The sequence below is a fragment of the Podarcis filfolensis genome (genome assembly GCF_964270895.1).
Source record: "Podarcis filfolensis genome assembly, chromosome: 4".
Lineage (NCBI taxonomy): Eukaryota > Metazoa > Chordata > Lepidosauria > Squamata > Lacertidae > Podarcis > Podarcis filfolensis.
Window position 1 is genome coordinate 67,101,451 of NC_139607.1, and position 18,073 is coordinate 67,119,523.

At 39.9% G+C, this 18,073-nt stretch overlaps 1 protein-coding gene across 15 annotated transcripts in view; it reads right to left on the minus strand.

Annotated features, from left to right (window-relative positions):
• Positions 1–18,073, minus strand: part of PHLDB2 (pleckstrin homology like domain family B member 2) — a 76,783-nt gene that overhangs the window by 25,050 nt on the left and 33,660 nt on the right. For 10 of the 15 annotated variants that reach the window (XM_083611462.1, XM_083611472.1, XM_083611470.1 and 7 more), the window contains 4 exons: positions 16,155–16,538; positions 13,467–13,610; positions 12,341–12,478; positions 1,038–1,166 (listed from right to left, as the gene is read on the minus strand). In XM_083611462.1, coding sequence (XP_083467588.1) covers positions 1,038–1,166; positions 12,341–12,478; positions 13,467–13,610; positions 16,155–16,538 — 795 coding nt within the window. The remainder of the gene's footprint in view (positions 1–1,037; positions 1,167–12,340; positions 12,479–13,466; positions 13,611–16,154; positions 16,539–18,073) is intronic. The other 5 variants (XM_083611467.1, XM_083611476.1, XM_083611466.1 and 2 more) reach the window with 1 other exon arrangement.

Below are 18,073 nucleotides of genomic sequence, written 5' to 3' on the forward strand. Positions count from 1 at the left end.
TCCTGGATAAATAGATGAGTGTTCTTTTGCAACAATATGGCAAGCAAAGCTGTCGAAGGACAGAATTCTCTGTCTATGGCAGGGATGGGCAGGCTGTAGCAGGACCACAATTCAAATCTTCTGTGAGTATTGGTCATGCTGACTGGGGGTAGATGTTGGAGTCCAACAATATCTGAAGGACCACATGTCTTCACCTCTAATCTAATTAGCAGAACTCAATAAAGAAACACTTAATATGCCAAGCAGCATGCCTTGAATATGTAGCTAATTTCCATTTAGAATTGTTTTATTCAACATGGGGGTGAAAGTGTAATGTTTTACACTAAGAATGCGTCTGAACTGGAATTTCTTCTGGCATTGTATTCTAGTTTATTCCTTCTCACTGTCCCAAGAATGCTCCCATGTCTCAGTATTGCGGGGGGTGAATTTTCCCAAAACAAAACAAAACAAAAGAAAGCCCACTGAATGTGGGTAGGTGAACTTGCATAGAACTTGCCTAGCTATAATTTTGAAACAGCATCTATGCCAACAGTGATTTTTTCCCCTCTTTTTTCCTTGAAATTTAATAAAGAATTAAAAAAATAAAACTGATTTCGTTCAACAGGTAAGAAACAACTTTGAAGGAGGAAACAATTTCATAGTGGTGGCAAAGGGAAACTTAAAAGCAACTGCAAACATAATGAGGGCTAAAATTAGATAGCTAAGTGCAGTTATTAGACTCAATAATTTATCCAACACGCTTACAGCGAATTACCCTAAAGCTCAACTAAACATCACAAGTACACAAACACAGGCACACACAACTCTGATTTGCCAACAGCCAAAGGGTGCTAAACATTAACTGGTTGGCAACTTCTAAAGTATGTATCACAAACCAATTTTTAATCCAGCCCTTTGCATTCTGTTTATTCATCACCATGCAACAATCCTGTTAGCAGTGCAGAAAACCAGTAAACCCTTCAGATGAGAGGCAGTCAGCAAGTCGTCTTTCAACACTTGTGCTTCCACAAAAAAATAGAGGAATCCATGCTACTGACCCTGTTTAGCTGCTGTTGCAATTGTTCCCGCATGGACTCAGGGCAATTATCAAGCTGTGTCTTCTGCTCGGTATAAAGCTCCTGAAGCTTTTCTAGTTTTTCCCTCTGAGCATCAAGCTTTATTTTTTCCTGGAGTTTGAACCAGAAAAATAAAGAACAGAATTACCTTCAAACCCAAAGCAGTTGTTAGTGATTCTGATGGCACATGGAGCAGGGTTGAGTGGCGGGGATAGGATCGGTCCTAAAGGTTGCAGCAGGGATGCTTAAACATGCTGGAAGGCTGTGGCTAATTTTCATGTGCCACAGCATAATCTAGGTATCATATTAATAAACCTGGCAGATGCTAAAGAATGGTTAGTTGACATACGTTAACATTTATTGATTACGTCTCAGGTGCACAAAGGTGGGTTCTCCATTGCGAAACAGAGACTGTGAAGATGGATTCAGAAGACTGGATAAGCGTCACTTCAAAGCTTCCTTAAAAGTGCAGAGGGATGGTAATGCTAGGCTAAAAACTGTATGGTTGAAGGATACAGATGCCACATGGCAAACTGTTAAGCAACGACCACTTCGCTTGTGGCAATTTGCATCCATCCTCAAACCTTGGAAACTGAAATAAAATATAAAGGTTTGCTTGGTCCGAATTATTTCATACTTCTCTCTACCATCCATAAAGTTCAGCTCCATTAAGGCTGGAATTTTGCCTCTGTTAAATTTGGACCTTGGAAAGATCAGGTACTACACATGTATAATTTGTGGGTATACTCATCCCCACTGCACAGTAAATTCCATTAATTAAATTTAGATTTTTCAGAACATGTTACTGGATCTAGGACATTGGTTAGTAGAAACTAATCAACTTAAGAGGTGGGTTTGTAATTTGACTGCAATAGTCAGTGTCGCAATGCTTATATACACACACACACACACACACACACACAAGAAATGGCATCCTTTAGTACTTTCAAGATCAATGGGACACTAGCTATTTAGAAATGAAATCAGTAGTATGTTAGTCTCCAAATGAGAGAAGGACAGAAAAGGGTGAGATTTTACAAAGCGAACTAAATAGAATACTATCCAGAATGACACAGAAGTAATAGGCAGAGGGGACAAGAATAATGGTTTTTAATAGTTTATAAGCAGTGAAAGGATGAACTGAGGCACAGCGTATCGGTTTGGAACAGGAAATTCTGTTTCAGAAATCAAACATGCTGAATGAACAGGACTGGTTCAATTCACCCTAAAGGGAATGCTATAATGACCTCCAATATAAATTTGGCTCTCAAGACATCCAGTCCCTATTTTGAAGATGAAAGGAATTCCATAGTATGCCCTTTTCTTTTAATGCAGATTAAAATATGTTAAATTTGTATCTTGCTGTGTTTCTGATAAGCATGTCATAAGACTCTTGGACTTATCCAGAACAAAACCTTTTAGACACACAGATCTAAAAAAACATCAATCACTCCTTCTAGTTATAGGACTAGATCCTGTCCTATATCTGAAACCATATTTTCAGTAAACAACTCATGTAAGTGTTACAGTTTCAGTTTTTAAAACGGAACTTTTACTGCAGAAGAACAACATATTTCAGACCACAGCATTTTGTTGGAAAAATAGTACAGTTACCAAAGTTCTGCAATTTTTCAAGGCTTTTAAACACACTAATGAAAGAATTGCAGATATGACTCAAGTTGCCAATAAGCAAGCTGTATCAGCTTACATGTGCGCTGCCAGCTGTTTAATACATGGTTCATGGAATCATAGAATTGCAGAGACGGAAAGGGACTGTGAGGATCATCTCGTCCAACCCCTTGTAAATATGCTAGCGGTTTTATTGCTGCACCACTAGCCCAGATTGCCTCATGCAGTGCCTAAACAACAACTGGTTCAAAATTGATATACACATATATAGAAGGACATGTTCTTATCCTGAGCGCCTCCTCTGAAACAACAAAAGGCACACTGTTCCACTTGTGGTGGACAATACAATGTGCACAGTAATCTTTCACATGAGTTCAAAATTAACCTAATTGTTCATTGTTTTGCTGCAACAACTGCTGGGCTTCATACAGCTGCAACATCAATCTTCGTAGCACATCCAGCTGGATTCCACTCTTTTCATTCACTTACTGTGTTTGTATATTAAGGGGTATATCCATCCTGTTAAACTACAGATGTCCTGGAAACTTTATAGGAGTTGGAAGCAAGGAGCAACAATAGGATACTTTGTCACACGTACTTTCGGCTGCAAACAACTGCAGTTTCATGCGCGGAAAGTATTTCTTGGACTAGTAAGAGCAGTTAAGATTTTCCAGTGCACATAACATTGTTTTGGGTTTAGGTCCCATCTCTTCCCCACAGACCATTCTAGGTTATTCAGCCCCAGCTCCTGCTAGCATATGGGTGCATGTAAAAATTCATAACAAAATGAAGGAAAGTCACACACTTCAGTAGTTCTGTATGATCATGCAGGAATTACTCTCCACTAGACATCTCTTTTTTTTGCACCAAGATTTCTATAATTTAAAGAATTCTAGGTATCACCTATCTGTATTTACTCCTTTATTTTTCAGATTAATAGTCTAGCATTCTGCCATAACAAGCACAGAAGGCACTTCACAATTAAAAGCTGTCATCTTAATTATCCTAACACTGGGCTGCTTTAACCTTGATACCCTTTTTTCTTTACTTGTTAGACCTAACATTGACAAAGATGCTCTAGACATTCCTCTTGCATTTGCCCCACTATGACTAAATCCCACCTGGGTGCTTTTTGTCCGAAAGGAGGAAAGATGCAGGCATTATATAGGAACCTATATGTTTGTCCTATAGGGCAAACAACAGCTTCAGCAAAGAAAAAAAAATAGATAAGTAGTGTATGACCAAAAAAGAAAGAAGGTAAATACCAGTAGCTCAACGCCTCTTCACATTCTGCTTCTTCCCATGAATGTGCTATTCCTGGCACTGAAGCCAGCCCTATACAGGGTCAGAGCGGGGGGGGGGGGTTGAATCATGCCAGTTCCAGCCCCCCTCACAACCCCCAAAGTCTAGGCATTCCACACAGGGACTTCCACACAGAGATGTGAACCACGTATTTGGTATGCTACATTTTTACACAATGTTCCAATTACACAATTTTCATAAGGATGTGTAGCGCCCCCCGGATTGCTGTTCTTTCCCATGCGCCAAGGGAGACACAAGCACCATTCTCCCTATGCTCATGCTGAAATTCCGCATAAGGTTTTAATGTCTAGGCTGTCAGTGAAGAGGCTAGCAATGGTACCAGCCACAACAACTATGTTATATCTCCACAGTCAGAAGCCACTTGCTGGGAATCACAAGTGGGAAAAGGGCTATTGTGTTTTGAAGTCCCGCTGCCACGCTTCTCATAGGCATCTGGCTGGCAGCCACAGTGAGTACAGGCTCTTACGTTCTGAAAGTTTCACAAGTCCACATCTATACTGCTTTTGTAAGCCAACTGGAGAACTTTCCTTACTGAGTGGCATTTGAACATGGTTAATAAATAAGCACACACTGTTACCCATACTGATTTATATCAGATGTCCTGTGCAGTATAATTCCTGGCTAAGATGAAAAATCCAAAACAAGGAAGAACTATTTCAGACTTTTATTGCAGCATCCTTATTGAGGTTGCCAATGGGTTTCTAAGGATATTTTCAGCCTAGCAAATAGCCTAGCATATTTGATAATTTAAAAAAGGAGCCAGGGAGAGTATGAGGATACTCCTTCAGCAATTACAGTGCACAACTGCCCCACTGAAAAAGACAACAGAGAGAATATGGCTTATTTCAAGAAAGAAGCAACCTATTTATCACTCAAAGTGACAAGATGTCCACAGTTTGCTATTCACTGCATGGGAACTGAGGCTATCTAAGACAACCAGTACTCTTTTAACCACAGCAGGAATTGATATATTAAGCATTTATTGCTGACAAGCGTTCTGCAAACAGTCAAGTGACCTTGACCAGTGCTATTTGCTACATGTTGGTTTGGTGCCTAGGACAACAATTACACAAGATAGATGCATTATTTTTGATCTCCAGTAAGCTTGTATCTGAGATCATAAAGGTCCATTGAAGCATGGCTTACATTTACAAGACCAATAACCTTATAAACTGGATTACTGCAATCCCACAGATGACTGAAGCACAAAAACTAAACTGCTGAGCAGCTGAATTGTCTAAACTGTCAGTGGGGACTCTTCTGGGTCCTATCCTTAAATTGCAATAGCATACTTACCCACAAGGAAAAAGCAATTCTGGAGCAAGTTTTCAAAGGCAGCCAGACAAATATACATTACAAACGCAAATCTGATTTAGCGATCAATGAAATTGATCAATGTTTATGTAATATAGCCACTTTTGTCAACAAACTTTTTAGTGCAAAATGGGTTCTCCAATTTATTTAACTATATTTATATACTGCTTAAACAAACAAAAAACTCTAAGCGGTTTATATAACATATTCATAAGAAAATCCCAATAAAGTCAACACATAAAACACATATAGACATAATGGAGTTATCAAATTGTAGCTAAAGTTATCAGTTTTAAAAACATACATACATACATAATCAAATTACATGTCTAACTAGGCTTGTCTGAACAAAAATGCTTTTAGCGGGTATCAACAACAGTACAGTGAAGGCGCTTGTATTTACTAGATTGGTGCAACAAGTCTTGCAAGTCAACAGCTTCTCAAACCTAAGCTTTGCTATTCCATTAAAAGGGCTGAGCACCACTCACGATAAAAACACTTCTACCTAGCATTCCTCTAATGCCAGCTGATGTTAAATATTAGCAGTAGTTTATAGCAGCAATAGGAGTGACTTTCCAGCTCTGGTCTATCAGTAGCAGGTTGACAGCTGTGCATATACAATAAGGGAAAGCCAAGTGTAGGCAACCTTTTCTGTTTGCTATATGCAGCTATTTCCATTACATTATGCAAATCAATGGAATGATAAAATTGATTGGATTGGATTTCCTGCAGCTCCTGATCTAGACAGTTGTACTCCCAAAGGAAACTAGAAAATATAATAAAGATTCTTGAATATGCTGGAAAAGAAAATACAAGATTTTATGCCTTTGCAATGAAATCTGGGATAAGGGTTATGTCACCAGAGATGTCACTGTCCAATAGGTGCCCATATATATTACAGAGCTCTGCCAGTTCTGAAGCTAGAAGGTAGTTCTTTATATGTTATGGCTTAAAATACATGGGAAATGGTTTGAACAAAGACTGCGATGGGGCAGGAAAGATGAACACATGTACCATAGGCAATGGCAGAGCTAAATACCACTCTCTGAACAGCTACTGTCTATTCTGTCTTATGTATAGCCTTAAACACTTTTTCTGCATTTCCAGAGCTTCTATTTCAAACACTCTTCTTTGCTGGGATAACAGGGAAGCTACAGAGAAAAGCTAGCATAGTTTATTGCACAGTGGTGCTAAATACAAGGCTGTTATTGAGCTCATCTTACAAGGGAAGCAGTTAATTTGGGAGGCTAACAGCTGCATGCTACGGATGGAGAAGGAAACCTGAGACTAAGTGGAAGAGCCATTTCCTTTTTCTTTTTAGGATGCAGTGTCTCAATAAAGAGAGGAATGCTTTTTCTTAAAGCCAAAGCAGCATCTCCTATGGACTCTTAAAAAAAAACCACCAAGCACAAAATAATTTGAATCCTCTCTATTAAAATATTCACCAGTGCAAACATTTGTACTGAATGTGTTTTGTGCTATTCAGCTATGAGTGTGATGCATGTTGATATGTGCAAGAACTATGTTTTATAGAACAAAAAAGTGCAAGTGGAAGACATATGAATAATCAGCAGCTGGCTCTATCCCTTACCTCCAAAACCTTTCACAATTTCCAGACAGAGAACTATATAATGTTCCAACTTTGCACATCACAGTAAACTGTGGTTTGTGGCTTACCACAAGCAAGTAGTATGCTAGTGCACACTATCCAAATTGCTGCCACTTTGCTCCTCTTCTGGGATGGAGAGCAAGCCATGAAGCTTGGCTTATCACTATGCACAAATTCAGAATCATGCTTTACTTTTTCCTGATCAAACCATGATCACAAAGCCAAGGTTTGTTCTTGGCTTCCTGAGTGTCCGTCTTCCTGGCCTGTTGCTCATGATCATGCAAGCTAAGGTGTTTATGCAATGAGGCAGACTAGCATACCGCTTCTGCATGGTAAGCTATGATCTGGGCTGATGTCCAGTTTCATGATTATCACATGGAACAAGCAACAAAATGATTCATATCCCCCAGCCTGTCAAATTAGATCTCGACAGGATGCTAGGACTTTTGCAATATTTTTGTTTAAAGCAGGGGTGAATCTCCACACCTCTTTAATACATTTGTCCAGCATTCAACCAGAGAACAATAGTTTCCTATATCTCCTCTTTATGTTATGCAGGACTTTGTGTTTTTTTTTTTTTTTACTGACAACTACATCTGCAGTCCTTTGCACAACTTAGGCATTTTGTTAATGGCAGGAAAAGACTCAGATTTAATGGGACACACCACGCAGCTATAAACAAGTAACACGGGAAGTTGTAAACGAGACAGTTACAAAACCCTGAACAGCAGTTTGTGATGCTAGTAAAGAATCAGAATTTTTCTCTGGCAGTTAGGAAGTCCTAGAATGCATGCACATGCGCAGTTTAGAGGATCTCGTGGAGCACCCAATCCCATACTGACTACATACCCTTTGATGCCGGAAAGGAACCCACAAGCTTAGCCAAGAATCCAGCTGGGAACTGGCCCAGATCAAACTCCTGTTTCTTAGTGCTGCCGCCACCATCCTCCATTTCCTTCCCCTAGTCACGAGAGGTCTTTTTCCACCCAGGTGAACATGCATGATAGAGACTGCAGCTCACTGTTTTCCTTTCCACTAGATCTTTGCTATTAGGAAAAGCTGGGAGATCCTGACCGGGAGATAAGCAGCAACAGAGAAATGGAAGCGGCAGAGGTCCAGCGGCAGGGGGAAGTTAAGAGCCACAACCCATCCTGGATACTCTTCCCTTCCTCTCTGGCAGCTGTGACCGTGTCAAATATCACCGTCAAGAGTCGCTGCTTGGATTCCCAGCTGTAGCTGGAAGCTGTGAATCCTATCTGTTCCCTACACATGCACAAACAAGGCAAGGAACTTCTTTCCTACAGGGGAAATTCCACTTAGTACACCTGTTTTCACCAGTCTCATCTTATATCAAAGCCATTTTCCACTGGGAAGATAATTCCACTATGGGAAAAGGGCATTTTATACATGTCTAAGAAATACAACCTGTATAATTGCATAGAGCCTAAATATAATTTTAAGAAAGTTCTGGAAATATGAAAGTCGGTTCTGAACTGCAAAAAAAAATGTCACCCCAAATAAGCTATAACTGAGATGGCTGGGCTAATGCATTCTGTCTCCTGCCTTAGGGCTGGATCACGTGAAGTTCAGGTCTAATGTTTTACATTCCCATTAGCAATATGATTCTATAAACTGATATTAAATTTATAACAGAAGCACTCAATAAGCTTACTACACATTGGCATTGTCAGATGGTTGGCCAAGACTTCATAAACCATGGCTTATAAACTGGTTTATAAACCATGGTTTATAAAGCCAGGATGAGCCCCATAGACATATGCTCCTCCCTCACCCCTCCTTTCAGCATCAAAATACAGTGGTACCTTGAGTTACAAACACCTCAGGTTACAGACGCTTCAGGTTACAAACTCCACTAAGCTGGAAGAGGCCCCATTAGCGAAAGCACGCCTTAGTTAAGAACAGTTTCAGGTTAAGAACAGACCTCCGGAACGAATTAAGTTCGTAACTAGAGGTACCACTGTACTGGCTTACATTAAGCCAGAGTTCCCTGTGCATTTGAAATGGGAAACTGTACCTTAATTACGGATAACAAACCAGGAGAATAAGCTTAACTTAGGCCCCATGTGAAGCCCTCTAGGATTCTCCATCTGGCCTTCAAGATTCCTCCCAGGCCACACCTTTCACAAACACTGCTCGGCACCCTTCCTAGAGTGCTTCGGCCTAGCTGGAATGTGTTCTTGATCTCAGATTACTGCATCTTGTTTGTCAGGATGCAGAGACGCATCTCTCTGTGTAGAAACTTCCAACTTTTGCATGGCTAGAATGTGCAAAAGTAAGATTCACATCTATTGCTCTGGCCCCTTCCCACCACTAGCATGTGGGAACTCTGCCCCATGAAGGAATACAGTCCACAGCCTGGAAAAGGTTCCCCACACCTAGGATAAAATATTATAAAATTATCCATAATGTGAAGATTTAAACACTCAAGGTCATCCAAAGAAATAGATTAACGACAGATTCTAGGCAGACAGAGCAAAGTGCATATAGCCCCACCACCCAACTTATGGAACTCATTGCCACAGGTGCCACAGTGATGATGGCTACTAGTTTAGAGAAAGTCATGGAAGAGGATATGCCTGTCTATATGGCTGTGAGGCACCTCCATGTTCAGGGAATGTATGTTGCTTTCATGCCTTGAATGTGGACTTGCCAGAAGCATCCCAGAGGCACTGTGTTGGCTCTATGGACCTTTGGCTTAATGCAGCGAAGCTCTTCTTTTGTACTAATTGTCTGTCCTACGAACATTTATCCAAGCTCCACTGATCCTTCATCTTTTATTCCACATTAGCAAATAGTACACAGCCTACATTCAGCAGTAGTCTCATAATGCTGGCATTTTTTTACTGATGCTGTATTTAGTCTTCCTGCAAATTAAGGGATCAAGTAAACTAGGTACAATTTTATTCAAAACATTTTAACTTAATATAACCTACTCAGGTGGTTGTGAATGTGCAGTTTCCTTTTCATTTGCTGCAGAACAATAGGATTTGCTTTGCAGTAAATTACTGTGAAAGCCTAAGTGGTTCAATATTCTGCAGCATGTTGTATCGTGTCTATGGTCTTTGAAGTAGATGAGTAAGATTACAAGTAATATGAAAATTCTCCCTTTAGTCTATTTTAAGCAAGCAGATGGAAAGCTGATTATGTTTTCATTCTTGATATCTCTTAAGAATTTCACAAGCTTCTGAAGCAGGTGCCCTTAAACGCTCAGATGACTTTGCATAAGACTTCCTGTCAAACAGGTGCCTAGATCAACAATTAATTCCAGTCTTAACTCTTTCCATAAACATCAAGCTATCACCACCGCAAAACAGACCTGCCATCATTTGTGCAATATATTTTTATGAATGAAATGGTTTTGTCTTTCATAAGTTGTACACAGATATCATTTCACTATTCACAAATCTCCAGTCACTGGTGGAAGAGATCAGAACAGCTGTTCAGAAGTGAACAGCAATACCAGAAAACGGAATACGAGTGGGGAAATGATACCACATGGGCTTTAAGGCTGAAGGAAGATACTGAAGGAGTCAAAATGATACAGGGGAAGGATGCAGGTGTGAACTACAGCTGCTCCTTACAACTACCGTATTTACTCGAGTGTAAGGCACACCTTTTTTGGCCAAATTATGTCACGAAAATTAGGGTGTGCATTAGGTTTGATAGCACATTAGATTCAATCGCAAGCTTGAAAAGCACCGCTGATGCAGCAAATACTTTTGGGGTTCATAGGTTTTGAAAACTTAGGTGCGCATTAGATTCAATGGCGCATGAGATTCACGTCAATACGCTATCATCAAACCATTTGTAAACCACTAGAAACTAGAAGCTACAAAACCATTTATTCCAATGGTTCTTTCAGGAACAGCGTGTTAAAAAACAGAACTCACAGAGCAATCCTAACAAGTGCATTAAGCTGCAATCTAAATATGTTGTTGTTGTTGTTGTTTAGTCATTTAGTTGTGTCTGACTCTTCGTGATCCCATGGACCAGAGCACATGAGGCACTCATGTCTTCCACTGCCTCCCGCAGTTTGGTCAACTAAATATATACTATAATATATTACAATACAATAATACAATACAATACAATACAATACAATACAATAATATATATAATAATGTATAAATAATGTATATATAATAAAATTACATTATTATTTTTATAACTGCTAACGGTTGTGAAGGCAGTGTAAATCTTCTCTCTGTTGGGTGAATTTTAGTTACAGGCACCCTAATTTGGCCCATGAAACTGTCTTTCCACAGCCATACACACTGAACCTCATAGAACATCAGGACAGATGTGGGGCGGCTAACGCTGCAGCTGCAAATGAACAAGCAGAAGCCTCGCAATGTGCTCCAGATTGTTTCTCTGCAAGCAGAGCTTGCATTCAGCAGCTTTTAAATTTGATGCCAAATGCCTGCTCCATTGAGGCAAGTTCCATACAAGAGTTCCCAATGGGAGGACCGATGTAGGAGGACTGCTGAAAGGGTAAAGCATATACACATATGCACATCACTTCTCGCATTCCTAAAAGCTATGGCCATGGGATATTTTTTTTACTGGCACACAACTTTGGACCTAATTTAGTGATTATGTGGATTCTCATTTTTACATAATCTTGAATTTCTGAAATGTGACAACATTTCATTAAAATGTTACAGTATTTGCACATTGGCTTCCACGTTACACAAAAAATGATTTAATGTAATTCCATGTTCAATGCTCTTTTGCAATTTAGATTTTTGTTTCCTTTTGCCCCCTCAGTATTCTGTAGTAGGTTATCAAAACATTATGTTTAGGAGAGCAAATTACAGGCGTGCAAAATTTAATGTACTTAAGCTAAAAATATGTAGCCATGAGAGGTAAATAAAATTCTCAAGTTTTTCACTACTATGAAGGAAACCCATTGCAGATGACATTATTAAAGTTGCTGAACATGCACAATAAGAAAAAGACTGTAGACACCACATTAAAGTGCAGAATCCCCCCTGCTACGCCTTATTCGTGTCTACTCAGAAGAAAATCTCACTGAGTTTAATTTGACTTACTCCCAGGAAACTGCAAATGATTGCAGCGTTAGTTCTCATTCTTCATAATTCAACACATTGTGTGTTTTCTTAATAACTGTGTGTTTCTTCAATAAGTAACTAATTATAGCATCAATGCCCAACAAAACCCATACCAAGTTCAAGTTATCTTTCTTTTTTAATTTCCACAACTCTAGACAGCAGCCAGCAAGTGGCTTCTAAATTAGTTCACATAATTTTTTATTTCATCTTACAACAATGCACCATGACACACTATTTTCTTTTTAAAATACCAGTTACTGAAATTCCAATTCTGAACAAAAATATAATTAAAACACAGATACCATAACTTTATTTACCTTGGTCTTTTCACCAATGGCATTTCTCTCCAGCTCGGCTATCTTCCTGTTTAAATGATCCAGTATTTCCTTCTCCTTGAGAAGTTCAGCTGTTTCAGATTTCTGCTCCCCATCCAATAGGGCACATTCCATATCCATCTAAGAACACGAAAAAAAATTTCTCAGCCTCAATCCAGCTCACAAAGAAATACTGACACACACTTTTTGAAGGTCTATTCATGCATGCTGCATATTTTAAAACACACTGTGATGCAAAGCCACATTAACTTCTCTTGAGATAGTTTAAGACATGTACAAAAACAGCATGCTATTGAAAACGGAATCCAAAGTTGGCAATTTTTCAAGAACTTTCTAGTGCTTCTGCTTCTGTCAGCTTGTAGTATTTTCACTTCCTCGTGGCACTTTGTTATGTTGATCCCTTTTGCAACAGCTGCTCCCCCTTTACTAAGGTTATTCACTAGGAACTGAGTCATTTGCAGGTTGTTTTTGGCAATGTGAGATCCCAAGTAAAGCAGAATTCAGAAGGGATTTATAATTTAATGGTGCCGTTCATTTCCTTACGCTTTGGCTATGGCAGATACCTCTGCAGTACTCCCAAGTAATACTTTGCAGTTCATATTTGAAAATTTTGTAGCATTCATTACTTACATAACTCTGCAATCCTAAACACACTTACTAGAGGGTAAGCCCCCTTGAATATAGTGCAGATTATAGATTAGACACCAAGATCCAAGCTGTTGTCCCAATGAGGATCACCAACCCCCACCCCAAGCTGCTATAGCACCCTTCACTTGGATGTGCTATTGGGCTTTCGCATGGGACTAAAAATAAATGCTAACACCCAATGTGCTGGTACTAAGGAGTGTGGCCAGCAGGTATATCAGCATCATGAGTACAGCTACTGTAAAAGGCACATTCTTGCTGTGCCTTCCATAGCTGTCAACTTTTCTCTTTTCTTGCGAGGAATCCTATTCGGAATAAGGGAATTTCCCTTAAAAAGGGGGGAAAGTTGACAACTAACATTTCAGTAATCAGATGAATGTGTTTTATGTATACCTGCAGCTTCTTGCAGCAAGACAGAGGCTCAAATCTAATCAGATAAAAACAAAGAAAATACTTTTTATACCTCCCTAGAGGACTCATCCATCTGATCATTTAAATCTTTGACCTTCTGTTCAAGTTCTTCCAAGTTATTCAGTATTATAATGCGCTGTTCTTCCATCTGATTAAGCTCCAGTGATCTTTGCTCATCACTTATGCACTCTGGTGTCTGAAAGAACAACAAGGAAGTGTTGTTACTTTAAAAAAATACAAGTTCCCAAAATGTACGTTTCCTCATTGCTCCACCCCCACCCCAACAACTGCCCTTAGTATTACCTAAAAATACCAGGCCCAAAACGTTGCTTAGGCCAGCAGATTTTTAAGAACAGCAGCAGCAGCATTGCACTGTATAAATCAGATATTCCCCCTCCTTTGCTAATACTGTTTTCTCATATTCCTCAAAGGTGCTGTTTGAAAACTCCTACCCATTTTACCTATTGGACAATACGGGAGATACAAAAACTAGTGTCAAGGCTATTTTCTGAGCAACTATTTTCTGCATCCTGTGATTTTTTTCCTGGGGGGATGCAGGGGTACACATACTCCTAAACAGTTTGTGAATCTTTGTACTTTTGTCCATTTACTGTATTTATTTTTCCCGATTTGAACTATAAAATGGTGATTTTCTTGAGTCAAAATGAGAGTACCCCTAAACATTTTTTTAATAGGAAAAAAAAAAGCGCTGCCTGCATCAAACTGCTTTAAACCCTAGCACAGGCAGAGACTGATAGTACAACAATCTATTCAGGTTCATTCACACATTGCCTGTGCTTAGGACTGCATCCCTGGTGTCCTGACTATGGCTTTTGTGTTCCAAGGGGGGCTGGTTAGTCTTCAGAGGGCAAATTAGTTGCATAAGGTCACAAGAGTATTTCTCAGTATCAGAACTACACCCAGGACTCAGTTCCTATTCTCTGTCCTTTGCCTTAAATTACTAAACCATATGCCCTTCTCTCTCATACTAAACCATATGTCTGTTAAGCAATACAGTTTTGGAGCTACAACTCTGGCATTTTAGAACAAATAATGAATTGCATTCAAGTGATCACTGCTATTGCTATTAACATAATATAACAGATTTCTTTTTTTATGAAATGTACTCCTTACTAGCACTAGTAATCCTAACAGGAAAGCTCCCTTTTCACAAGAATCCCTGCTTAGCTATTTCTAACACTGCAGCTTGGGTTTCACCTTCCTAGCGGAGAATTAACAACAGGGCTCCTCACTTATAGGAGGCAAAGTATAATCACAAGGAAGAGATGCAAGACCACAATCCTGTAAAGACAAAGGGGGGCACATTATAAACAAGCAGAGGGGGCACATGAATAAGGGACTAGATGATTACTGCAGGGTGTGGGTCAGTTCATATAGCAGTATAGTGAGCAATATAGCCCATCACCCCAGGAACAGAACTATGTGCTTTGAGAGGGAAAGAAGTATAAAGGTGACATGGAACAATTCCACACATTTCTCTCTCCTTATGATATATGAAGAATGTACCAAAAGGGAGAAACTAACAGGACTGTCCCTCATCTTCAGCCTAACCCAGTTGGTCACTGCTGCAACAATAATACATTTTTTCTTATATGATTCCCTGTTCACCAACAATACACAGCAGCATCTGCCTCCTGGGAGCTCTGTGCAGAGCGTTTTAACTTCTGAGAAATTAGTATGCTGATCCCATGATAGCACAACACTTCCACTAAGACCTGAAGATTCAGGGTTCAATTTTTCTAAAAAGTCAATTCCCATCTCTTCGGGGTGTCAAAAAAACTGCAGCCTGGATTCCCCTCTCTTTCTGCCCTCCCAAAACCATTCACAGTCTGCTAATCATAGCTCAGTGGGATGTGCAGTGCTTGTGTTGATAGTTCCAGGCACCATGCCATTCTCTAGTACAGGATACTATAAGGTCTAAAGGGCTCGAGGATGCGAATTCACTTTTCTCATCCTAGTTTTCCTTTACCGGCTGACATTCAACATTCTGTGTTTCCTGGAGGCAACTGAGCACACCAGGACATCATGAATCCTCTCTTTCGAATAGCATCACACCACACTCATGGACAAACAGTTAAACGAAGACCACTTTGAGAGAGACAAGAGTCCTTATTGCCCCCCTTTTTATTTTCTCTCTCTCTAGAAAAATGTAACGTCCAGAGGCATAAGAAAGGTCTAACTGACAGCTACTTGTTGTTTCATTTGGACCATATGTCAGCATTGAAAAGAAAAGAAGTCACCAGCTTTTATTTTTGAATACTGATCTGGTTGCGTATTTTGCAATGGCTTCACTTCCCATCCGTTGCTCTGATTGGTGCCAAGGGGACTGTGCACTTCCTGGATGCCGCCACAGTGTGGCAGCTTTGAATGTAGCCTGCACTACTATATGAACTGGGCTCTCTTTCTTTGGTTGTCCAACAGTGATGGCAGCTGAAAATAAAGTAGACCCACCCCCCCGGGCAGTGGCAGTCAGTCACTAACAAACAGCATTGGGACCTGTCCGTGAAGAGGAGGTTGGTGCTGTTCAGAAAAGAAGTTACAAGGTGTTAGTTTGCACTTACCTGAACTGTGGCCTCAAAACTGGCATTTCTAAGCTAAACATATATATAAATGCAGGTTTGCAACTGAAACTTGTGGGGTTTAACTATTTCTCATGGTAACTGTTCTAACACAGAACGGGATCCCCAGCCAGTTTGTCTTATAAAGTATTTGCCATTACCTTGGACATGATGCTCAGGTATGATGATTCATTGGCACTCTTCAAGAAGGGAGAAGAAGGTAAGGGTGATGTTGTCCTGTTGTCACCTAAATGTTTATTTGTTCTCATCCCTCGGGGGGTAAGGAATCCCATAGCATTTTGACCTAGATCACTGAACTCAGAGAAGTCGGAATCTCCAGTTGGCATCTGCAAGTGATTTCTGAATCTCGTTTCAGGAGTCATCTGAGAATCGTCAAAGACAGAATCTTCTTCAGATACCTGAAGCTTTTCAAGTTCTTTATTGATTTTCTGAACATCAGCTACAGTTGTGACAGTGGCGGGATCACTGTCTGGCTTGGAATATTCTGCACACAGGTTAAGAATGGTCTCCAGTCGCTGACGCTCCTAATATTTGAAAGAAGCAATGAAAACCATTAAAGGTGAGGGCTAGGATACATGCAGAAATTAATATTAGCATCAAACTGAATGAAAAAGGTACTTAAAAACTGGCACATTGATCCTGAATCCTATATCCTGGAATGTAGACCTCATGGATTTCAATCTAACATTCTTCTCATTAGCAAGCAATGCATGCATACTTTATAAATTTAAGCAAGCAACATGCAAAGGTCCTGCAAGGCATAAACTTTCAGTAAAATATGAACACTCACAGAAAACAATGGACTTCAGAAGGGCAAATCTTCTAAATGAACATTCGTAGTAATGCAAACATTAGGATCTAAGCGTACTATGAAGGATTACGACTACATCAACATCAGTGATTGCTGAATCTCCTCTTGAGAAACGCTGCAAACCACACTTCATGCTTACATTTCAACATATGAGTACTCTGTACTTGTGCAGTTCATGTGACTGCAAGGCTGAGGGTTTGGCCGAATTACACCACCATAGGCTTGAGAAAGCTGTCACCAGCACATAGCTTTACATACCTTCAAGTACAGTATAAAGTCAGTTTTAAAGGATGGTTCTCCAGGATGCAAGTTAAACATGTTACAGTAGCCTTAACCTTGCATTCAAAAGCACTGTACATGACAACTAGGGCAACTAGAGTCTCAGCTGCCAGCTACCTAATTTTCAGTGTTAAGAAGTGCTCCTTTAACCTTAATCTTAACCGAGTACTCAACTTCAATCTGTCTGCAAACTGAACATAAGAATAGGCACAAAAAATAAGATCCAGTCCAAGCCTATGATTGTAAGGCCTGCTGAGTCCAAGGGAGCTTACTCCCAAGTAAATGTGCACAGGATTGCAATGTTACAGCACAATCTGATGCATGTCTATATAGGAACAAGTCTCGTGGAATTTATTCCAAGATAAGTGTGTCTGCACCCCCTGGGTGATTTGCAAGCAGGTGGTATACAGATAGTTTTTAAAATAAATAAAAATGCTTAACAATGTTATAGAAAGGACTCATTCCTCCCCCCCCTTTTTTTTAATCTTGGGGGAAAGGCAAGTGGAGTTTGTGAAATCAAGACTTTCTGCATATCCATGAAAAACATGCAAGTATATGAAAAAAGAGCCCGATGCTATCCCGAAAAAGATAAGATTATAAGAAAATTCTGTACTTGCTTCTGAATTCTACCTTCTAGTGAAGGAGAAAATATCAGTATAGTTGAGGTAGCATAGCTAGTCAAATGCATTCTTGAATTATCTTGTAACCTGACTTCCCCTCTTCTCCCCTCTCAAGACAGTAAACTGAAAAGACAAAATGACAACAAAATCCTTGCACCTCAAAACTCCTTTGCTCCCTCCATGCATTTTCTCCACAAGCCTCCAGCTCCCTCTTCATTTGCTTAGCCCGTATTTTCTCTCTTCCTCTTAAACCCGTATTCTTTGAGTAGCCAACCCATTTCTGAAAGCATCGTCTAACTGCTGGCCAGGAACATTTATCCATCCCTTGATGCTGCAACAGGCTACTGTG